Source organism: Cygnus atratus, chromosome 5, assembly GCF_013377495.2.
Source record: "Cygnus atratus isolate AKBS03 ecotype Queensland, Australia chromosome 5, CAtr_DNAZoo_HiC_assembly, whole genome shotgun sequence".
Classification (NCBI taxonomy): Eukaryota; Metazoa; Chordata; class Aves; order Anseriformes; family Anatidae; genus Cygnus; species Cygnus atratus.
The window spans coordinates 38,031,938-38,057,322 of NC_066366.1; the positions used below are offsets into that span (position 1 = coordinate 38,031,938).

At 41.2% G+C, this 25,385-nt stretch overlaps 1 protein-coding gene across 13 annotated transcripts in view; it reads right to left on the reverse strand.

The window, feature by feature from the left end:
• BRSK2 (BR serine/threonine kinase 2) overlaps positions 1-25,385 on the reverse strand; it is a 304,035-nt gene that overhangs the window by 55,463 nt on the left and 223,187 nt on the right. For 8 of the 13 annotated variants that reach the window (XM_050710756.1, XM_035539109.2, XM_035539111.1 and 5 more), the window contains exons 6-11: positions 20,373-20,406; positions 19,188-19,256; positions 16,044-16,190; positions 7,369-7,400; positions 2,449-2,613; positions 1,647-1,744 (exon numbers count right to left, since the gene is read on the reverse strand). In XM_050710756.1, coding sequence (XP_050566713.1) covers positions 1,647-1,744; positions 2,449-2,613; positions 7,369-7,400; positions 16,044-16,190; positions 19,188-19,256; positions 20,373-20,406 — 545 coding nt within the window. The remainder of the gene's footprint in view (positions 1-1,646; positions 1,745-2,448; positions 2,614-7,368; positions 7,401-16,043; positions 16,191-19,187; positions 19,257-20,372; positions 20,407-25,385) is intronic. The other 5 variants (XM_035539114.2, XM_035539115.1, XM_035539113.2 and 2 more) reach the window with 1 other exon arrangement.

A 25,385-nucleotide genomic window follows, 5' to 3' on the forward strand; every position in this document is an offset into this window, starting at 1 on the left:
GTTAGTGCAAAACCATTGCTAATGGCTAATGATGAGATACTCATCAGAAGCATGACTGCTCTTAATTAAACCTTGCCCCATGTTCTCAGAAATACTGCTGGGAACAGAGGAGGTGGAAACCCCCTGTGGAAGACAAAATACAACTTACAAACTCTCAAAGAATAATGCTCCAAGTCTAAAATGTGTTAATGCAGCACAAAGATACATTCACTGTAGTGTTTTCCTGATGGGGAACATTTTCACTCCTTGTACAAAAAAAAAATAAAATAAAATCAGGAGAGAAGAACAGTTCAACACATGAAAATACATGTGTAAGAGATATACATGCTGTGTTACGGTCATAGCTGTGTATTCACTTACATGCTGGATATGAACATTCTAGTCATCTTGCTTCTTTTCTTATGACAGAAGCATTTCTAAAACAAGATGGTGGTGTCTTTACATTGCAGGACAATCTGAGTCAAAAGCTGATGAGTAAAGTGTTAGAAGACAAACTGCACTGAGAAAGGGCCTTTTGACTGGAGCACCCGCAGTAGACACAACAACCCATCTTCGTCAGGATGCTTGCTAACATACTTTCTGCAGCTCCATTCAGGTAAGTGTTTAGAAAATTACTGTGTTGACTCAGAATTTCCATTTCATCCCCCACAGATGAGATTTCCCTGTAAAATTATAGGGCCTGGAGCCTGGAACTTCGATAATGTAATAATTCAGTTCAGTATTAGCAAACGTATAGTTCAATATACCACTGCCCTGTAGGCCTGGGAGATTACAGGCTTTCCAGTGAGAATGAAGAGCACTTTGCTTCTAGCCTTCAAAGTGCTGAAATACAAGACCTAAAAATCACAACACTAGTATATAAAAATGCTATTTCAGGTCATTGACAGAAGTGAGTAATGCTTTATTAGTTAAACTTTTGTCACTGTACAGAGCAAGAGTCACTTACATAGTTAGCTCCTTAGGGGAGCATTTTTCCTGTTGTCTAGATTAGTGTAGTCCTTGGTGATCAACAGTACTCTAAAATACTAACAAATAATTCTCCAGAAATAAAACATTATCACACAAGTTTTATAAAATATATAATCTTACTGCTATTAAGCTTTTAAAATCTTTTTAAGATTGTCTAAAAACATGGTAGTATAATGTATGTACTATAAACAGACAAGTGATATTACTCATACTTCTAACAGTGTATGCATTTACCTACAGAAAAGAGGACGTGTACACATGTAACTTTATCGGGATGTAATGCTACACAGTCTTACTAGCACAAGTCCAGAAGCAGTGCTTCTGCAATACTGCATGTAGATTAGTAATTAGAAAATTCTGCCACTACATTACAATGCTCCTAAACTTCATCTACTTGCACAGAGGTAGCTTGTGGGTCCACATGGTATTTTTTATGATTTCTGGTTCAAAACCAACTTGGATGTTTCTGCACTGACACAGATTATGTCCAGAAAAATGAAGCCCTGTAACCAGAAAACAGACCTGCCTGCCTCAGGCTGCAGATTCTCACCAGCGCTGTGCACTGTTTCAGTGGGAAAGTAATAGTAATGCTAGGGTTTGAGGATATTAAAAAACAAAAAGATGAGGAGGAACTACTTAAGATGTGTTTGTGATGACAGAGGTCTTATCTGTAGTACCTATTTCATTTCTAGGGGGAAGATCCTCATCTTCATGACTGGGATACCTCTCCTTCCGGTCAAGCAGAAGAAAGTAAATCATTTTCTCTTGGTTTTCTCTGAAAAAAAAATGAAAATATCTTTAAATTTGAAGATAAAAAAGCAACAATGTGTAAATAAACGTTTCTCATCAAACAAATAGTTACAGTTATTCTAAATAAGCTGGAAATGCCTGCCAACTAGATATATAACCCACAAAGCTTTTGAGAACCTTGCTGTCTCCAACAAGCAGCTTGTGAGAGAAGGAAATACAATTCCCACATTACACATCTGGAACAGAGCCACAGGATAGATGAGGTAACACATCCACAAGAAGCTGTTTAGTGGCACAAGACATTATTTCCTCAGCCTCTGTGTGCTCTTTCCACCACGTGTCCCTGGTAACACCTCAGGAAACACAGCAGCTCTCAGGCATAAGTTTGAAATAAGTAACAATTTGCCCACAAAGGCATATCCAATGTAAATAGCAGCACCAACACCTCCCCATCTGGACTGCAAGGTCCATCTTTTTGTGAAATGACCATGCCTAGCAGCGAGGGAAGAGACAACAATATTCCTCCACTGACACCAAGTGTTAGGAAAGTTCAGTGACCCCTTGCTCCCTCCCAGAACATCACTGGCTGCTGAGCAGCTAGAGAGTGAGACGTTGCTACAGGTCCCTCATAGCAAGAGACACAGTAAAATGATTTCCACCTTTCCCCAGGTCTGTAAGCATCCCAGCCCCTGGACACCCAACTGATATTAAGACTGAGGAAGTGCTTACTCTTCTGACAACAAGTCCTGTAAGAGTTTATTTCGGTCACGGAAGCAGCCTAATGAGTGCATGCTATCTAACACGTCTGGATCGATATCCTCCAAGGAAGGGAGAGAACGAATCTGCACCTTTCGAGGGATTGGTTGCTCTGGTTCTGGCTCATTCTTACCACCTCTGCAGAAGAAAGAAGATGAGAGAGAGAAAGGGGGCAGGGAAAGAAGGAGAGAAAAGAAACATGAGTCACAAATGAACCCGTACTCTGAAACACAGCCTGCAGCAACAGATGGAAATAGCTTGTTAAATCCCCACTGAGAGACCAGATCTCGCAACCAGACAGATATTCTCTTCAGAAGACACCGCCATGAAGGCTGAGAGTGACCAGCACCTTGTGTATTTGGGTCTTTAATGAGAAATGTCTGCGTTCAGTCAGAAAGGCAGTAGGAACTTCACTTACCAGTGCCCTCATAATGTAAGCAGCTGTTCAGCATCCTAATGCCAAACATTTCTACAACACTATGTGGTTTTAGAGATGCTGTCTCATCAGCAGGCCAGACTCAGGCTGTCGGGCTGGGAAGCGCAAGCTGAACGATTCCCCTTCAAACAACGAGCTGTGAGAACAAACCCTCGCTGCGTTTCAACAGCTCTTTACAACCGGCACTGCAACCATTTCGTACTTAGAAACTTCCAAGGTGATTTAAGAGACCTCACTGTTGAGGTATATATTTAACACACTTTAGAGGATTTTTTTGGGAAACCAGATTGTTTATTTATATTCCTAAATACAACTCTGCTTCTCTTCAGAAATGCAGATTTGAAACTTCTGGCCCAAATGTGATGCCTGAGGTCAGTGGCAAACCTAGGAACATACATCAGTGGTAGAGCATATTACTCTTTGAAAAGTAGTTAACACAGGCTTCCTGCACAATCCTCTCACTCTATTGACTGGACTCAGGAAATGCAGATTATTTGTTGCAGTTAAAAGCCCTTATTGTAAGAAACATGTCAAGATGTCATGACATCTATAACAGACCAAATGCTACATATTGCAGGCACCCTGGATAACCTTTGCTTTTGTTTAGCTGGGAAAGGAGCAACCTAGGTCAACTCTACCCACCTAAAGAGGTGGGTTTGGTGGTGGTGGCGTTTTGGTTGGAGAAACTGTCTATCCAGGCTCTTCACTATTTCTCAGTGGATGCTCTGTGTGACGTTGAGGCTTTCATATTCTTCAGGTGAGGTCCTCCCTTTCCTTTATGTGATGTCAATGTGTGACTGTTGGGTCCAGGCTGCGTTTGTTGTTTATGGGGCTGATGCCTCCTTGGAGTCTCACAGAAGTCTCTATGTCTTGTGCAATGACAACATGGTCCTGAATCTAATGGCTAAATTTGGAAATCTTGTCCAACTAAAGAAACATCTTATTCCATGAGTGCCCTGTCTTTAGGAGGTAGCTACTCTTACAGCTGGTTATTAGTCAAAGTGTGTCAAGATTTAGCTCCCAGCAGGTAATAAGCAAAGACTAGACCATAACCTTGGCTATTAAAGCCACTGATGACATTGTCATTAAGATAAATTCTTGCAGGACGGACCTTCGGACAGCAGCTGAGATTTTGTTTTTTAATGATCTGGAGTTCATTTTTAGAAGGAACAGACTTCATTAATAATTTATTACATTAAAAACAGAGGTCCTTAAGGTAATTTAAGAGACTAAGAAGAAATTATTGTTTTGGAAAATTCCCAGAAATTTTGGGTTTCCTACTTGTTGTCCTAGCCTACAGCCAAATATCACCTGCAAGCATCTTTTACAGCTATCAGCTTGGGTGCCATTTTTAGAGAGCACAACTTGGTATCTTCTGTGCAGTGAAAAGTGGCTTTTCCTTATGCCCGGCACCTGGTCAGCCTCAGACATAGGCAGGACTATTCATACCTCCTCATCAGGTACAAGAAAAATCTGCAAAGAGGTGCCTCATCATTTGGCAATGCATTCAGTGCTTTGGGAAATGAAAATCACCAGTCTGTGCTGTGATTGGCATGCCTGTATTGCCTGTTCCATTCTCAGTCTGGTAGAGAGTGACAAATTTGTTGCATTTCAACCCACATAGACATCAAACAATGTCACCCAATGAATACTGCAAATCACGTATATTTTTTAAACGCCTGCATGAATGTAATTGCTGCTTTTAAACCCTGCCTCTTTTGTGAGGAATGGTGCATATAATGGATGTGATTCCAGAACAGGGCGGACTTTTTCAGTCTCTCCATGAAATTTCCTCGTGAATCTCACTGAGATGCACATTTACATCAGAGCAAAGTGAAGCAGCACTGGTACCATTCTTCTTCTGATTTTAGTAAATTTGGTACCTCCACAATTAGGTCAATAATTCAGTGTTACTGAAGTATGCATTTACCATAATAGCTAAAATTATTTGCCCTCTTGCTTTAGTACAAAAAGGTGAAAACATCTGCTGTTTATTTGCTGATTGAAGATAACCTGTGCTTGAAGTAAAAATAAATTATTTAAATTAAAAAGGCTTAAAAAACCTCACTGAATTAATTTGGGTGGGAGAGTAAGAAGAACTGGAGGTTGGTGATGAAAGGTTTTTCCTTGGTTTTTCTTTTTTATAGGCTTGTGAATCATGATTTCAACTTTCAAGACCTCTTTCTCTGTCCGCTGAGACTGCAATTAAACCTTTTCCCCAGTTTTACAAAATCCTGAATATTTATTTGAAGAATTAAGTGAAATGACTTATTGGGTTCTGAGAACAACCTTCAGGTCAGTAACTTATATATGACAAAGAATAAAGATTTAACATCGGACAGTAGTGTTAAGTGAAATAAGGAGAAAATGAAAGATGTGAGCAAAACAGCTACAGTGTGCAAACACTTGTAACCACTCCTTCTCTGTCAGCATCAGTATTTCCAGGCAAAATGAATGCAAAGAGGCTGTGAAACATTACCAGATGAAAGCAGTAGAGTTTTGGAGGTGGTAAGGTTATTCACAGACTACATTTAGCCAGAGGAGGTTAACCTCCTTAGGTCAATCCATGGCCAGCAGAGAATGAGAGAGAGAGAGCCTTAAAAACATAGCTTTAAAAAGCTATTTTGAGCAGAAACTTTGTTTTAGGCAATCTGAACAGATTTCTGGAGGAGCCTTTCTCTCTCTTTATTGACTATAGCAGGAGTGTAGGAGGCACTTGCTTTTGCAAAACTCTGCTTATACTTATGAGAATGGCCTCAGATGCCATTTCCGTTGGGGTAAAAACCTGTTCACTGTGTCAGTCATCACAGAATCTGACCTTCATCAAGAAGTGCATGAAAACGTTCTAACGCTTATGTCTGCAAAGAAAAAAATCTTCATATTTAAAATCTAGAATAAAGTCATGAAATAACACCTGACTAATTGTGCACGTGAGCCGGGGACAATAACCCTCTGAGGCGAAAACTTCCAGGTTAAAATCTTGAGGATGGTTACAGTAATAGTAGAAGTGATCAATGACATTTAATTTTATTTCCTATTCCACTTCTGATTAAAGCACAGAGAAACTGAAGTCAGCTGATTTTACTCCATAAAGAAACAAAGGGGATCAGCTGTCCAGTCTTACAGAACCAGAATTTACTTCTGGAATTCCTAGTGTGACTTTACAGGAGGGCTACTTCAGATTTACAATTAGAGATTTTCCCCCTCCATTTCTCTTACATTTATCCATCAGAGCTGAAAAAAAACAAACCTGTAGCAAACAAGACTCATGTCCTTCTCTGATTTTAAAAGGTGCCATGTCAGCTGGTAACTGTAGAGAGCATGAAAAAGCCACAGGCAGAGTGCTACCACCGTTTCAGGTGAACTAAGAACAAAACACGTTATTCTACAAACTGTTGAATGCCCTTGGGTCCTATTGAAGTCAGTGAAGCCAGCAAGTGAACAGTGCCCATAAGATAGATTTAGAGAAAACAAAACAAATCAAAACAAAGGTGTTTTTTCTTCCTGGTGACAGGCTTAAATATCAGTTCATATCATCCTCAAATATTTCCCAAAAGCAATGAGAGGAGGATTATGAAGGCAGGACTTTTCTTATCACCCACCCAGGGAGTGTGTAGGAACGCTGACCCCCAGAAGCAAGTATCAAAGCATAATTTCCTTATTTAATATCTGCGAAGTATTCTCCTTAGTTTGATTGGGTTATCGTGAGTACAAACAAAAAATGTTATTTACTTAGGTTTCTTGAAATACTATTAGGGCTACACAGAGTGCAAGGTCACTTTTAAAAGCTATCAATCTTCCTTACACCCAAACCACTCAACAGGCATGTACTTTTCTCACAGACCTCCTGTTTCACTGTCAAGACTGCTGCTTTTAATCAAGTCACAGAACTACTCTCACATCAAGAGGTTACAAGGTCAGAAGCAGCCTCTTAGCTTGCTGTGAAGCAGTAGGGATTATGAGACAGAAAATCTCTTGTTCACAGGTGCTTACTTATCAATATAATCATTTTTGTTTCTACTTCAGAGGAAAGCCAAGATGCCAAGAAGGAACAAGCAAAAGCTTTCTTGTCAAGAAGGTATTACAAGGGATTCTCTGGAGCACTTGAAGAGCAAACCAAATATGGCTGTTAGGCTGTGGGTTTTTTCAGTGGTGATGACTTGCAGATATCTTTTTAACACAGCAAGTTGGTGGACTAAATGTTTTATTTCAGACAACTGTTAGTCACTGCATACATATTTCCTAGCTTGAATCTATAGAGATGAAATTATACTAGCAGCAGAAGGTAAAAAAACCCAACACATTAGATGCCTTCCCGTCCTCTGCCCCTTTCTCCACCTGTGTGAAAGCTGCTTTCAAACTCCAATCTCTCTTGTCATAGATCACGAGAATACCAGCCCCCATAACATGATTAATACTGAATGCATGCAAAAGTGAATTTAAAAAGTGTTACTTACATATACCATATGTGTTTCTGAATATGTTCTAGCTGCAAAGAAAAAGAAAACAAGGAATTAACTCTGTAAAACAAAAAAAGGTAACTCCATAAGACATCCTTATTCAAGGCTTGCTTGTAGTGAGGACTAAATCCACCATTCCAGAGCTGGATCTGTGTGAACAACAGGAACTTTTTACTGCATAAAGAGCATGTTCATCCTCACCCATCCCACTGTATATGAGATTACTACTCTGGACAGTGGAACAAGTCAGGAGCAAATCCCAGGAAAATGTGCAAGGACAAGGCTTCACCGGCAAGTGTTTTGGCCATTTAAGTTTTTCCCTTCCTAAGCCATTCCCCTTGAAAATACAACTGCTCCTATCAGTATGTGCATAATGACTGACAGTTTACAGCAAAAGTTCATTTCTGGTTTTTATTTTGGAAAGAGAGAGAGAAGGAAACAGAAACAGGTTGAAATAGACAATGTACATGAACAAAATAAAATGTGGACATGTGACATGATCTTCTGTCAGGACCCATGCTTGATTAGCGTCAGGTTTACCATTAAAATCTGAAGACCAAGTGGAATTAGGTTCTATGTCAAAAAGATACTATTTATTGTTCCGGCAGCTGAACCCCTGCAAATTTATTTTGCTTCCATTTTTTCTGCTTCACATGTGAACATTTTACTAGGCAATGAAGGACTGACCAAAGCTTAACAGTGGCTTTGTCCACCCATGGAAGGCATATACCAGCAAATGTTACATGATGACCACAATTCCCATGAGCAGAGGGGAAAAAAAATAACATCTTTTTTCCAAGAGAAACCCCAACAGCAGGGAGAACAAACTGTTAACATTATATACTTACAGCAGAACCTTCTAATCCTGCTTTTTTGAAGCATCATCACAATAGAAAAGCACTTTTCATAGATACTCAGGGATCATTCATTATGAGAACAATATTTCTTGTATTTCCCGTTACAAACAGCCTCTGTACATGCAGAGCAATGTGCACTCTCACTGCACACAAGCTTGTGTTTGTGCAACACGCAACTGAGAGGCAGGGGAGAGCTGGAAAAAAACCCAAGTGCTAACAGCTACACGATGAAATCGCAGGCCCATTAAACTGGTCAGGAAAAACGGAGACAGCTGTCCTGCTCCTATTACTTTCCACTTCAATTCCAGAATCAGAGAGTGAAAAAGAAAAAAAAAAAAAGAGGAATGGACAAACAACAAAATCTCACAGATAGAAAGTGTTCATCACAGAGACGAGTGAATCAGAAGCCTCTGTGCTATGGAACAACAGCTCCTTGCCTGAATGTATGGGGTTCACGTGGCAAGGTTTTGGTAGCAGGGGGCTGCAGGAGTGGCCTCTGTGAGCAGAGCCCAGCAGCTACCCCACGTTAGGTAAGAGCCAGCTCCAGCTGCTCCAAAGGGACCTGCCGCTGGCCAGAGCCCAGCCACGAGCAATGTTGTTTGTCCCTCAGTGAGAGCAGATCTAAGAAAGGGAAAAAAACTGCTGCACAACTGCAGCTAGGAGAGAGGGGTGAGAACCAGTCCTGCAGCCCCCAAGGTCAGTGCAGCAGGAGGGCAGGAGGTGCTCCAGGCATGCAACAGCAGTTCTCCTGCGGCCTGTGGAGAGGCCCCTGGTGGAGCAGACTGTCCCCCTGCACCCATGGGTCCCGGTGGCACAGGTGGATGTGGCCTGGAGGAGGCTGCGGCCCATGGAGAGCCCTCACAGGAGCAGGCCCCGGGCCGGAGCTGCAGCCCGTGGAGAGGAGCCCACGCAGGAGCAGGGGGTCTGGGGGGAGCTGCCGCCCGTGGGGGACCCATGCTGGAGCAATTTGCTCCTGACGAATAGGCAATAAATTATACTAATCTCCCTACATTGAGTCTGTTTTGCCTGTGATTATAATTGTTGAGTGATCTCCCTGTCCTCTTCTCAACCCTTGAGCCCCTTTTTTTTTTCCATTTCATCACATTTTCTCCCGCTTCCCCTTTGAGGAGGGGGAGTGAGAGAACAGTTATGGTGGAGTTCAGCTGCCCAACTGGGTAAAACCACACTGGGAAGCCCAGAAGATCTCAGATCAGCTCTATATGAGATAATTTTAAAAGTGAGACAGGACTTGTATCAAAAACAAAGAAACAAGGAAAGCTTAGGAAACCATGACAGAAGGTGAGACCTGCATCCTGATGTCATGTCATTTCCAGTCACAGGAACTCTGGTAGTTGGACTGAAGAGACCACAGGGCCACATGTTTTTTTTTTTTTTTATTATTACTGCTCATACTGGCATTGCATCATATGACACAGAACCCCAGTCTGTGGGCCACAGCTCTGCCACAGGGAGCCCCCATCATCACAGCTCCCCCGTATCAGGTAGTCCTTTCACTCCTGCACTACTAAGAGACAGGTGGAGTATTCATGACACACTGCCGTCTCCCCTGAGCAGCTTAATTTAAGGAGATAAGGTACATATCTATGTATGTTCCCCTAATAGACTGGAGATGCAGCTCTCTTCCTCTTGCTCTGTGCAAGCTGAGGTACAGAGCCTATTAGAAGAGTCTGTTTTGTACATCTTCCACAGGACAGGGCTGTAACATTTTTAGTTATCAAGTGCACACTACTATGAGGATCTGCTAAGGACTGTGCCTCCTTTGTTTGGTAAAACCACCCTATGAGATTAACGAATGGTTGAGGTGGGAAGGGACCTCTGGAGGTCATCTGGTCCAACCCTTGCTCAAGCAGGGACACCCAGACATGAGGTCTATCTACCATGTCCAGGAGGCTTTTGAAGATCTCCAAGGAGGGAGACTCCACAAGCACTCTGGGCAACCTGTGCCAGGGCTCTGTCACCGAAGTAAAGTGCAGCTTCCTATGTTCAGATGGAACCTCTTGTGTTCCAGTTTGTGCCCACTGGCTCTGGTCCTGGCACTGGGCACCACTGAAAAGAGCCTGAGATGCATATCTACTCTATTTCCTATACACCACATGGAGGATTAGAGACATTAGAGACATGGAGGACAGAGGACAGACAAGATGCAGATGATGCAGCTAAGCAATGTCCAAGTCTCTTTCATGCTTGCTTCTTCTCTTGCATTTTCTGTCTCTCTGGGTCACACTTTTCTTTTGTGCCTGCGATAGCCAGAAAACAGCACTTTGTTCTCTAAGTCAGAGGGGGGGAAGAAAAGAGGGTCACCAGTTCATGTCTTAGTCACGGAACCCTTGGGCTCCTTCAGAGAAGATATGAAAGAGAAATCCCTTCTGTCCATCCTGCTGATCAACCTCCTCCAAGCTAATGATCCCATATAGCGTTTTTCTGAAAGAGAAGTCCCATAGCACCATGATATATATCTGAAGGTGTATGAGAGCTCTCATGTGGGAACAACAATGGCTGCTGTTTACCTACACATCTGCAGTTCCATCCACATCAAAATCATTGCTGTGAAGTACTCAGGGATATCCCAGATACGAAAAGTACTCTACAAAACCAATTTCTATTCTGATTCAAATGTAATTGCATTGAAATGTTATTACAAGTGTACTTGCCGCTGCCAACATCTTCATTGCTTTTTTAAAAGTAATTAATTAATGCTTTGTTGCTTTTCATCTGCATTAAGGTGACAGAAGGGTTATGGGAGGGCGATTGGTTTTGACAAGGAGAAGTCTGTATGCTTTTTACTATGCAGTGCAGGGGAGGGAGATACACAGTGGGAGCTAATCTCACTCCTCCTGCCTTCATTTAAACACAATGTTTAAATGCATTTAAGTGACGAAGGCATTTAACAGCCCTCCCCAGAGGGTTCTTCTTGCTGTTTGCACATGAGTTTGCCAAATTTAATGCCATTTTATGGAAGTTGTTAAAATGCTGCTTCCTAATATCTCCTAGCCACCGCAGGCAATTGCCTCATGATGCCATCTCTGAAACAACAAAACATGCTCAGATCCATTGCACATGCACAGTCAGAGGACAGACTTCTGCAAACTAAAATGCTGTGATGGAAGGAGAAAGGGAATTCCTTTATCATGGTTTTACTTAAAATACTTCCAATATATATTAACCTTGTATACTGAAGTAGCATTTAGGAGCCACACTTATAGATCCACTGTGATAAAGAGCTGTATAAATTCATCAGAAAAGGAGGTCTCCTCCCCCAAGGAGCTTACGTCTGAATTCTAAGACCGGGAACAACAGATGGAGACAGACAGGCAGATGGAAAACAAGACAGTGCTGTCTACATCCTCAGCACTGATCTCAGCAGAGTGGTTGCCAAGCTAAAAAGTTCTGACCTGATGAAAAACTTCCTCGAAGTCTGTAGATATGGATGAGGGCTTCTGGGCTTGAACTCATGTCAGTTTCCAAACTTCCCTGTCCAGAAAGTGAACAGTCTCAAACCCATCTGTGCACTAAATCGATCTACACTTCAGATCCTTGTTGTTCAGTTAGAAGATCCTCTAGTCTGGGCTTTAAACCTGCTGTATGATGTCAAGATACAGGCTTTTCCTGACCAAAGGATTCAAGCTGAGCACAAACAGCAGTGGTAGAACCAATTATCTTTGTCAGTAGTAGCAGCCATACGATAGCAGCCTCTAGGGACCTTGACAAGGGCAAGGCATCACTGTGCCAAGCGCACATTGTAGGAATAGGCCTTTGGCAGCCAAAAGCATACTGCGTAAATACATCAACTGGACAATTACCTCCATTCTACAGGTGGTGAAGTGAGATAATTTGAATGATGTGATAGGCACCTTACAAAAAGACCTTCTAGAAAAATGAAGGAAGCAAGATAAGTTTTCCCTCAGTTGTTTTTTTAACATTCTTTAGATTCTGTGCTCCAAGCAATAGAGATAACATCATCATTAGCATGCATTAGACCCCAGGAAAAAGAAAAAAAAGGAACAGCAGAGAACAGATTCTGAAAATTTGGGTAATTTAACTTGGCTAGTATTTCGGACTTAACATCTATGTGGACACCCAATGCAAGTTAAGTCATTTTATTCTGGAATAAAATGTCAGCACTGGGAACAGTAACAGTTTTATCATAATAGCTTATTCTGCAATAACTGATCTGCTCTGATCCAACTTGCTACACATACACAGTTTTGACAATGCTCACCCATCTTTAACAAGAGAGTGGACCAAAAGCTCCTTACTCTCCCCTCTTTGCCTTTGTGTTTCTGCAGAAGAAAACATCAGTGGAGAATGAAATGGATTCTACCACAGGAACTGTAATTCTCCACTGTAGAAATGCTGAATCATTGAAAACATCCAAGGAGAAAACATTCACTTTCCAAAGTGCACATAATCGAAAGGAACTGTATCCTGCAATACTGCAGGCACTGAGAGCACTCATTTTCTTCCATAAACCTTATCTAACTGAAAACTAGTTCACTTTGCCCTCCTGATACTACTTCTACTAGAAAGCTGTCCCAGAACCCCACTGATAAAGCTAAAATGCGTTTTCCAATTTCCAGCCTACTTTCACATCAGGCTATTTGACATACATTTGTTTTTGTGCCAGTATCTTCCCTTAGTTTAAATAAACCTCTCCTTGGTAATTACCTCTAATGCATATGAGGATGACTAGTGCATCCTCTCTCACACATCACCTGGGTACACTAAGTCGAGCTCTTTTAGACTGTGTTATTCAGACAAGCTCTCTCCAGTTCTGACCACCTTAGTATTCATCCTTTACACCACTGTCAGTTTGATTTAATCTTTCCTGAACACAGGTGGTCAGAAATACCACGCCCAGAAGCTAGGATCTCCTTTTGCAGCCTACTGAAAGAAAAACATGGATTCTTTTACTTAAAGTATGTTTAGGTAATTGAGCCCAGTAAAGGAGTGTGGTCAGGCACATCCCACTGTCTGTTCTTCAGGCTACGTAACACATGGTGAGCATGAAGATTATTCCACTAAGAAATAATGAACTCTTCTTTCCATAAATGAATCATATACACTGAAAGGTAATGCCAATTTCTTAAGGCAGGAAAGGGCCAGCAACAATAATTCCGAGTACTCTCCTCTCCATTAATTGTCTCAAGCTCTACCACTGAAGCCGAATGATGACAGTTGAATGTGAATACTAGTTCTGTTTTTGTTGATCATTTTAACAGATGGACTGGGGAAGGTGTGGGTGTGCTGTGAAATGGCAATTACTGCAGGGAGGGAAATGCAGTTGGAGGAAAAGGAAAAAAAGATACAAATCAAAAAAAAAAAAAGAAGAAACAAAGCAGAGAGAGGAAAGGAAAAATAGAAGAAAAAAATCTAGTGACCTTACATTCACTATATTTTTCTGCTGAATTCACCAGTAAGATACTGAACGAACGATCACTAAGGGTAACAACTACATCTGTCCTTGTTGTACCCAGGCCACAATTTTGCTCACATCTTTATATTAACATCAAATTGATTCAAGTGAGAAATTTTCCAGGAACAGAGGCTTCCAAATAAACCCATGCTTATATCCTTTCTTCACAGGACACAGCTGAAACAGAATTCAGATCTCTCCTGGAAATAAATTCCCAGCTCCTGTGCAGTAAACAAAGAGCTCCCTTCTGCCTGGCGCTCTAAGCAACCGCAACGCTAACAGCATGGAAAGGGAAGTGTGACAGCAGCAGGGACAGCAAACCAAGACCCTAAAATAATGACAATAAGATTGCAGCTAGTAACAAAGAGCAATCCTTTTTTCCTCTCATCTCTCAGCTCCTAAAGATATTCTATTTCAAATTCTTATTCACAACCTACTGGTTAGTGCTTGTCCATAACTATCTGATCTGTTTTCTTTCTCCCTAAGGAAATAAGAGCTTCTTTTTGATCAAGAAAAGGGGGAGATCACTATGGGACCTTGATTTACTTTAACGTTCTTCTCTCTTGTGTGTGTACAGTTTCTGCTGTATCGCATAATTCAAAACCTTCAGGCAATACTAAGAAATTGGATTGTTCTATAACAAAATTAAATCATAACAATTTGAAGAAGATCTAATGTCTGATGATCTGCTCACTGGCATACTCAAGGCATCTGTACTAAGATCTTTCAGAGAAAAATAAGAACATCTCATCTGTTCTGCATCATGCTGGTTTCCGGAGCAAGAGCAGCAATGTATGTATCTGGGAAGCAAAGGCAGTACACTCATCATTCAGGGGCTTGTCTACCCACCCCTTGCTGCCTTACTGCCTTGCTCTATCCAGTTTGTGAGGCAGGGAATACTGTTACATTCACCTTATGGAAAGGAAACTGAGATAGAGGAGGACTTAGTGACTTTCTCAGTCACAAAAAACACCTGTCTCACGTCTCAGGGTACAGCTCTAGCCTCTGGAGAATTCTTCACATAAAAATACTTGAAAAAATATTGTTTTCTCACTTTCTTTAAAAATATAATGAAAAAGGGCTTTTGAAGTGCCTAACACATGTATTTATTTTTCTATCAGTGCTACTCCCATACTGCAATGTGATGGTTACTGTGTTTGCAGAGGTAAGGATACCTGTAATACCATAAAGAACTTTCCACCTACGTCACCAGTGCATGACCTGGTTTTGTAAGGAACAAAATAAAAACCTGGCTGCAGCTGCCAGGTACTACTCTTAAGAGAGTTGAGAAGGGAGCTTCAGTTCACTTCTTAGCAGACAGGTGTGTGCATCCCAAAAGCACCATCACAGCTGGTGGAGACTGATGCTGTTGTTAGCAATCTCAGCAGAGAGGCCAAGCACTGATCTGAGAGTTTATTTATAAATATTTTAGCAGACTGAAGAACCAGTAGGAGTTTTAAATTTACATTTCTTTATACATACTCCCACTCAGAATCTGTGAGCTTAGTAAATCTGTATAAAATCATCACCAGAGCCTGACAATAGGATTTACAAGGGCAATGTACCCATAAAGGCAGAAGCCTCCACTGACAAGCAGGCAATCTTGCTTTCCAAAATGATTTTAATTGCTAATTTTTTTTAATTCCCCAAAACATTACCACAGTGTTAATGAAGGATACAATCACTACACAGTGCTCACCCTTGCAGGCTCTCTGTTGTAGTGATGGGATGTATCCTAGATGCAAAGATTCAATGCCAAATGCCAGGAGCTCAGCACTGCAGGCCTAATCGTGCTCAGGACCACAGGGCACGACATGGAATAGTGAACTAGAAGATACCCACTCTGAATGCTGCCACAGGATAATGCAGAGCACATTCAGGATAGAATACAATGCAGCTGTGTGGCATGAAGCGAGAAGCCACACTTTTGTTAGAAATGTGAAAAAAAACGTACTCTGCTTAATAGCAAAGCTTCAAAGAACTGTCCTAGCAGTTTTGACCCTCAAACAATTACATCACATCCCTGACAAACTGGTGCACCTACCAGGAGAGCCAGACTACCCAGGTGGACTCCAAAATGTGCTAATGGGTCAGTAGCACTGTGTTGACATCATGAAGGAGTTAGTCTAAATGCCCACTGTGGCATATGAGGGAGAATTATAAAGCTAGAGAAGCAACACAAAGGTAATCTGGCCCCATCATTTAAAAGAGAAGGCATCAAACTTCTTCCCCAGACTCCACTAACTCCACTCATCCTTGGTTCAAGGAGGAACCACACAGGACTGGCAGCAAATCAACAAGTTTCCTTAATTACACCCGCAACTGCAATGAAGTGACCAATGAAGCCTTGGCCACATGGCTTGCAGCAAATGCCTTCTTACCGTGAGACGTTTCGAGGCATCCACTTCAATCATCCCCCGCAAGAGGTTCTGACAGTCTGGGGGGATAAAATGTGGCATGTGGAACACTCCACGTTTCACCTTCTCCAACAGCTGCCTCAAGTTGTCGTCATCGAACGGCAGGGCACCCTGCAGGGATGTGACAGAGTTGGGGATAGGAGAGAGGAGGGCAAGGGAGTTAGTTGGAAAGGGCAAAAGGAGAAAAGCCAAGATAAACATCATGAGAGAAAGGAAAAGAGAAAATCAGCTCATAATGAAGTATTATAATAAGTGAAACAGTCTTTTTATCCACTGAAAATAAATAATTTCTTAGTGCTGCTGTATTTTCTCCAATGCAGGAAAAAAACTGAGGACACAGTATATATTTTTTTAACCTTTAATTAGAAAATGACTACCAGTATAAAGCATAATACAAAATATGAAATTGCCTTTCCAGGCAAACTCAGCAAAGATGCATGGATTCACTTAAATTCAGCTCAAGCTTTTGATCTGCTGGTATTCCTCCTGGGCATACTTTCACTGCAGCAATGTTTATCGTCTCCTTATTTTTAATCTTCTCGAGACACATTTATTGCAGACATTGGAAAAGAGGTGAACAGCATTTGAGAGACTTTCAGCAAAGAACATCCTCTTTCTGACGGAGCAGTGGAATGACACAGCTGAAAGAAACCCTAACCAACTTTAGCCTTTTGGAAGCAGCAGATGTTCTACCTGGTTAATACACTTCATGCAGTTCCCATGCTGTGGTCAGGTCATCAGTTCCTATTGCTTCCCTACTGTAGCTCACTTACATGAATGGCTTGAGTTTTTTTAGCTGGAATTACATTTTGAATAGATCATCAGCTTGTCACAAAAAGCAGCAAAAGGCCTACCCTTGCTGCAAGGACAAAAAGGAAAAAAGAAGTTGAAGTCTTTAGGATAACTCCACCGACTGAAGCCAATATCCTCTTATAGCAAGTCTGCACCTTCCTGGATGTTCTCACTTCCCTCTTTCACTGACTAATTCTGGTAGGTGCAGAGCTTCTTCGATTTCCAGGAAGGTTTGTAGGAAGTTGCAAGCTGTCAGCTGCTGTGATAATGAAGCTTTCAGTTGTCAGTGCTGGCACTGCTCTTACTACAGCGAGTACTGCATCTGTATAAGCAGGCCTGTGTCTGGTTTAGTGAGACCAACAGCTCCATTTACAGAAGCCTCGGAAAGCCCACCTGATGGCAACAGCTACTGGGCACTATTTACTTTTGTTTGTTCATTCAAGCAGCCATGAAGAAAGAGCCTCCCTGTCTTCTGCAACCAACCTCCTGAGTTACCTGCTTTTCTCCTAACCATTCCAGACTCACAGGAAAATCAATTCTGATAGTTCAGTACTTTGGCTAACACAATTTAATCCACGATGAAGTCAGCAAGGCTGCTTTGTGGCATTTCCTGAAGGTAACAACTACAGCTCTTTTATTACTACCACCTGCTATTACAGCTTGAGACTTTTTGCAGGGCTTCTCCTGACATAATTGACTGGAGAGCTCTGCACTCTCTGTCAATAATAGACTTATTTCAGTCGTTTTGCAGGCTCATGTATATATGTAGGAACAGATGAAGATGCTTCCCAGCAACAGACAGACACCAAATCTTGACAGAGAATCCACCTGAAAAGGAAAAGCCCACTCCCACAAGTCCTAGCCATCTTGCCACCTTCTCTTGTCTTTTCTTACAAACTCAGTAAGTCATATTAAGAGCTCATTTTATACCTCTGCTTTGTCACCCATGCAAATAGTTGCTCAAGAGCAAGAGATGAACAGGGGATACTTAGTGAGACAGTTAAAACTCTTCCCTTGCAACATCAAGATAATAAATTTTAAAATTAGAAATATCAGAAAATTTTAATAACCAAAAAAGAAAAACGAACAAAATTTGTTAAGGTGAATTAAAGCATCATACTGAGATTATTTCAAGATATTTTGATTTTCACTATTTTTAAAAACTATCAGTATAATTTCTGAAACAAAAATCCTTTCTAATTTTCAAGTATTTTAAGCCAAAATTATGAACAGAATCTAACCCTGGCAGAAATTTTTATTTTCACTGAACAAATGCTTTTGTCAAAATAAAACATTTAAGTGAAGAATTAGTAACTAGGTTTACTAATAATCATAAAAGGACATCAAAATTTGGCTTCAGGGTTGTTATTTTTGTAATTGTAGATGATCATTCACACTATTACGAAAAACTAACGTGCACATTAAATCTATTCTCACATATACTATTAATTCTGCATGTAGTAATGTCATACTTACACAAACTTATATCTGTATTTTCCTACACTTAATCATGGAAATTGATAACATGCCAAGCCTATCTGCTTTCAGCTGGACATCCAATTATTGTATGCTTGGGAGTGTTACATTACACTGCAAAACAGAATAACTTCTGCAGAGAACTGAAACTTTGATCAAAAGATGGCTAAGTTACAAGATACTACATTTTGAATACTAAGGAAAGTATTACATCTGAGCCAGATGGGAACTAATTTAAATGTTGTACTACTGGCTTAGTTTTATATTCTCAAGTGAACCAAATAAAAATGTAGCTCAATACTTGCACAAAACAAAATTGTTGCACTTAAATCTTCTCTTGATAAAGGACTGCAGTTAATGTATGCATATACCTACTGAAATGCATATATACATACAGCAGAAAAAAACAAATGCTTCCCAAACCCAGCCATGTTTTAAACCTGTGAAGGGCAACTTATTTGACATTCTCTGTGTCCTGGAGTTGTAACCCTGTGCATTCTTTTGGGTAAAAAAAAATCAGTGTGCTTTGAACAGGGCTCTTCAAAGGGCTGCAATATTACAACACAGCAAAGAACATTTATGGAGGCAAGACTTCAGCACTTGTCTATGCTCTCCCATGCAGAGCAGCCGCATTTCAAAGAAGCAGTGAAATATTCTTCATGCTTTTCCTTTGGGACTGATGTAGAACTAAGAGGAAAGGATGCAACCGAGAGATACAAAAATAGGGGAACTAAAAAGAAAACAATCTGTACATGATGTCAATAGAATCACCATTAAATACAGCAGCATTTTGGGATTTTTCTTTTCTTTTTAAAGGATAGAGCAAGAAAGATGACTCACCACTAGCAACGCAAATAAAATGACTCCACAGCTCCAGACGTCTGCTTTCCTTCCATCGTATTTTTCTCCCTGCACAGCAACGACACAGGTTCAAAAGAGTGCTCACTAGTAAATGAATTAATTACCCTTGAAGAACACGAGAGAGGAGAATGGGAAACCCCACATTTCGGTTCAGCCACCTGCTTCCCAAGGTGGCCTTCCCAACTAGAAGGCCACAGCACAGCCCATTAATTGAATTTTATGAACATCAGTTTACAGTCTTATTTGGGTTCTGCAAGAACAGGGTCAGAATTGGGGAGCAAGGCAGGAATGGCTGATGACCGGAACAATTTTAGAACTGGCACTTAAACAGAGTCAGAGGTGCATTAAAGACATCAAGAAGGTGTTGTCTTCCTTGGTTCTTCAGGGAGCTCATCACCAGTCACATTATTTGTGAACTCAGGTATTGGTTGGACAGTGTCCTCTGTACACTTCTTGTTTGGCTTTATATTAATGTTATGCTCCAAAAGGGTGATAGGCTTTCTTTCCTGAGACCTCTCTAGTTCTGGATTCAGCTCCCCAGCATAAGAAGGACATGGACCTGTTGGAGTGAGTCCAGAGGAGGCCACAAGGATCCTCAGAGGGCTGGAGTACCTCTCCTATGGAGACAGGCTGAGGGAGCTGGGGTTGTTCAGCCTGGAGGAGAAAAGGCTCCGGGGAGGCCTTATAGCATCCTTCCAGTGCCTAAAGGGGGCTACAGGGTGAATCTTGCCCACTGAAATCTGGGGTACTTATTTTAAAAGGACAAAGGAAGAGTAGGGGGAAAGGATAGTTTATATCACATAAAAGAAACCAACATCACTGACAGCCAACCCCAGTTCTGCTGAAATGACAGCTACATCAGGGAAGGCAAAACATAGGGGACTGCACTCCTTGGGTGGAAAGATCAAGTTAACTGAGGCTACTGCTTTTCTGTCTGAACACATGGCACAAAGGGTACTGTGAGAACAACACGGGATCATTTCCCTCCAATGGTTGATGTGGCTTGATTCAGAGCTGAGCCAAACAACCATGACCACAGTTACATTCACTGTCTCCCTTCCCATGCTGTCTGCCGTGGACAGATTTCTTGTAGAGAGGGTCTATCGGCACATACGCAATGAGTGACACTTTAAAATACAGGTACACTGATTTTAATCATCTTACCCGGATAACTTCAGGGCAGGCATAATGTGGTGATCTGAAACACAAAATACAGTTGAATGAGCATGCAACAGTCTGGTATTTATGAATTATTTGCATTTCTATTTTGCTTAACAGAATCAGGATTGGCTTGCTTATACAGAAAGCAAGTGTGCAAAGCCAGCACTTTTTTTCCTTACCTTAATGAGAATATCTTTGTAAGACAAACTCTGAAAACGGTCAACTAGCATAATGCAAAATTCTGTGGCCCTACTACGAATTTCTTAAAAGCTAGAAAGGAAGAGAAGACCAGGCATATTGTGATTATACAAAATTCCAGCCTTCTAACCATGTGCTTTTACTTGACCATGTATCTAACTAGAAGGAAGACATGCACTGGAAAGCCTTTTAGGAAAACAAACAAACAAAACAATGTTTTCTGAACAAACACATGCATCCCCAAACATTTTCTTGCATTTCTTCTGCTAAGACTGCTCTCAATTACTCCAGCGGTCATTACAGCTGCCAGTACATGGTTTCAATATGCATTTTTTTTCCTTAAAAAAAAACACACCACACAACCAAAACAACCAAAAAACAACAACAAAAAGGATAGACAGCAGTACTATTACCTAGTGAGTTAATATATTCTTGTTGCATCCTTCTACCCATATATCTCTGCCTTGATTCCTGGCTGAGAATAGTTAATTACTTCAACTTGCCAGGTAATCATTTTAATTCCTAAAGATTATAGCCAGGGCTATTTATTTTTATAGCCTTCATTAAAGTAACTTGACAAGAAAAAGGGATGCAAACTGCCTGAGACCTGCGTGCCAATCTCACTATTGTTTATACTGACACCTCCCAGCAGTCCCTGAGCCTGTCTTCATTTGTGCATTTGTTTCTTGTGACAAACACAATCATGGCTGGGCAATACCTGTCTCACAAAGTAATGAGCAAAACACAAGCACAGCTCTGTGAACCTTATCATAGGTTCACCGTCTATGGTTCTATGATAAGCATAAGCCTGCTTCAACAGGGCAGCAAACGGAGGGTAAGATGGGAGGTGTAAGGAAGGTGGTAATGTGACTTAAACTTGGAAAAAAAAATATTGTGGCAAAGAGAGTTATAGGAACAGAACCCATAGCACAGCATCCTTCAGCACAATACTGTTTAGGTGGACATGCCATCTGGGGTGTGCTGGATGAGTCATTATCTCAATTTGCAAAGTGCTTCTGAGTTTTTATTTGTATACAATGACTCCAACGAAGACATATTTCAGAATCCTTAATTACAAATGCTGCAGGATACAACCATCTTGACAGCTTTCTGTGCAAACACCCTTGAAAAGAAAAATGTAGGTGTTGCGAAGACCCCGAGATGGGTAGGTGCCTCTCTAACAAATGCGCTTAAAGCATTTTACTTCCCTGATGTCTCCTGGAGTGCAGTGGAACCTGCCAGGTGTATTTTAAGACACCAGTGAAATTCAACTAAAATTTAGGAGAATGGGCAGAGAAAAAGCTATAATAAATCCTTTCAACAAGTTGGATTGATTCGATCATTCAACAGCTGCACTGCAACTGCCCAGAGAGCACAGGTTTCTGGCATAGCCACTCTGAATTCTTGCCAGCACACACTAGCTAGATATCTGCAGCATTATCTTGGCGAACAGCTCTAAACGGGATCCTCTGGCCAGCCAGAATCCATAGAAAACTCATTTCCATGCTGCCAATCACAGAGCAACTTCAACTGCTTTAAAGAGAAAACTCAAATTTAATCAAAAATCTATTTATCTTTCTACAGAGTCATGAATATTTCTTTGGCTCTTATCGCTAATTATTCAATATACGTGTGTCAGAGCGACATTCCCTGCCTTTTCCCCTAGGCCATCTCCTCATCTTTCAGCTACATCTCTGTGCAGCAGAAGCCACAATCTGCCCTTGATAACAAATAAGTATATCGCTCAGCAAGATCAAGAAGCAGTTGCTGCCTGCGGGTACTGCTGCAAAAAAGCTCCGATGCTGGCAGTGTTTATTTCAAGGGTGATGTTGATTTTCCCCATCTAGCCTGCCTGGGGCAGGAAGGGCTCTCTGAGCGGTCATTCACAGCTGTGACTCTTGGACACAAGAATCTTAAAAGATCTTGGGAGCCCTTAGCAAAGCATTTATGTGGGACTTTGACCAGAGGAAATAAGCCAGAGTGCATTGGTGACATCCAGGACAACCTTAAACAAGGGTCATGCATGCAGAGAGAAATGGATATATCCTTGGTGCATCTATCCTGAATCTCATCTGAAAAAATAGAAAAGTCATTTCTGATCTGTGCATAGCAAGATACGGTGATCCTACAGCAGATCTAAGACAACCAGTGCCGTATCTTCAGTGCAGATGTGATGTGCCTCTGACTTGCGCAAGCAGTTCTGACCTACTGTCTCCTTACACAGGTAAGAGAGACCTGCACTGTGCACACACAGTCTGCCTGCCTGTGTATGGCTTCTGCAGCAACTGCTTTTCCAGAGAAGCAGTGGGTTGATCAGGGAGCACAGGGAGAGGTGTTCTGTATGACCCTACTCCACAGAGTGACAAGTCATCTATTGCACTTCCTGACAGTTCCCAGGTCCCATCAAAGATGAGTGTCCATGTTGGGGCCTTTGGATCCATGACTTAAGCAGATACGATTTGGGGAACAAGAAATGCTTCTCTGACTGCCATTCTTTAGACCTCACAGCTGGAGGCAGTGTTTCTTCAGAAAGGAAGAAAGTCTCGCTCTCTCTGTTTTCCTATGCATGAAGATACCTTGATAAAGTGGACGCAATGAAGTCCTCCTGTGTCTGGCTGGTTTTGCTGTTGCTCAGATGCTAGAGTCCCTTCTACCTCCATGTTATTCAGTATTTCCAAGCCGGCTTTCAGAAACAGAAGCCACTCGCTAGTGTAAACGGCTGCCTGTACCTTCTCCCTGTTCTGGGTAGCGAAGGGCTGAGATGAAGGGGAACACCAGAGGAGCAGCAAAATATATAAGTTCTTCAGGAGTTCTTCAGAAGATTGCATGCTAGAACATCCTGAGTGGAGAAAGTAACAGCCACAGATCACACAGGAAAGTAATGCAGGGAAGAAATGGTTCCAGGAGCAGCGGCTAGTTAGGGCTGCAGTGAGTGAAGGCAGTAGCCGTAGGTAGGGCTGTAATTAAAGTGCGAGCTGTGGTTAAGGTTGAGTGCTGTTTTGCAATTACATCTTCAGTTCAGACATTGAGCTCTGTATGAGAAAACTCAGCATCTAGCCCTCAGCCAAGCCATCTTACAGCTGTTTACTCCCCAAGTGTAAGTAGACTTTCTGGGAATTTGCAAATCATTTCATTAATTAATATGTGAGTTCAAATTGTTAAGACTTGGATCCTTTAAGAGATTTAATTGAAAAACTGAAACAGACCGCTTTATTAAAAGGGCACAAAGATTGCAAAATTCAATATTCAAAAGCTAAGAATTGCTAAAGCTTGGTTGCTTGGTGCCATGAAGGACAACTTTGGGATAGATCCATCTGGTTGGCTTACTGGAGAATCTAACTCTCTGACCCTCTCCCGGAATCCATCTGTGAAGGCACATGAAAAGGCGCCTTAAACTGAGACATTTACAACTAATCTCAATCTGCAGGTTCCCCAATTTTCAGTATAGTGAATATTTGTAAATTTAAGACTGAGATGAAAATCCTACCTAGCATTCATAGCAAGGCTTCAATGTGGTGAGTAGAAATTATAAATAGATCCATAAAATGAACAATGAGGAAAAATCAAATATTGAATAGCTATTTAAAAAAAAAAACAAACACAAAAACAAAACAACACACCACCATCAAAACACCAAATGAGACAAAGATTTGGTGAAAAAGAACTGTACAAGCTTGTAATTAAAGGCCATATTCTAATGTGCATGAATGTTCTGGGGCCAAGCTAATTTTATACTGGCAACTTAAAGAGTAGCATATCTTATCTCAGCGCTTTATTTTGCAGAATTAAAACTCTTTGAACATACCTTGGGATGTATTATAGGCAAGGCCAGTATTATTCCTTATTAATAAAGTTGTCTGATATTTCCCTTCATAATCCTCATTTTAAATTGCTTATGGCTTACCATCAATTTAACGTCTCTGAGATTTTCTCTGCTGGTTGTCTGCCTCAGACTGGTTTCATGTTTGTGTATGCATGTGTGCTGTTTACAAGCCAAAACATTTCCACTATTTAAATCTAATTTAAGTTAAATATGTTTTCTCCCATAAAAAAAGGAAAATTTCTAGCATCCTCAAATGTAAATGGAAAACTTAATGATTTGTTCACATTCTCTGGAAAAATGTATTCAAACATAACCACTAGAAAACCACAGTTTGCATTTACTGGTGGAAATTTTCCAGAGCATCAGGATGAAAATTCAACCAGCACTGGCAACACTTCCCAGACCAAACTTTTTATCTAAAACTGATACCCAGCTGACTGCAAAAATAACAGGAGTTAGATCTGGGACTGAGAGCAACAGACTGGGACAACCAACTAGGGGAAACTAGAGCTGGAATTTAGCAAAAGAGTAAAGGATCTGGGACATGCGACCAAATATGGAGCAGAAATGACTGGCAGAATTTGCTAAGAATGGAGTGGAAAACAGAGAAGGAGATGGAAATGGAGTGCTGGTAATGGAAGCTCTTGGTGAGATGGGGTAAAAATTGCTAATTCTGGCATTTTCCAAGTTTAAGAGCCTAAATTTGCAACACTATCAGTATCTGGATGCAGGACACTTGCATATGTTTTAGATAACATGTACACATTTGTATACACAACTATATAAAGTGGAAAGAATATGTGCAGCATCATGCCTTGTCATTAAAATCAGAAGTGGTGCTTGGACACTGAGGTGTACGGCAGCTGAGTACCGCACCACCCTTCTGAATTAATCTCATCATGGGTGTGATGATCCGCCAAATACAAGGTGTACGGGAACCAGGAGCTAGATGAAATCTGTTAACGTTTTTAACAAACACACAGCGCACTGGATGT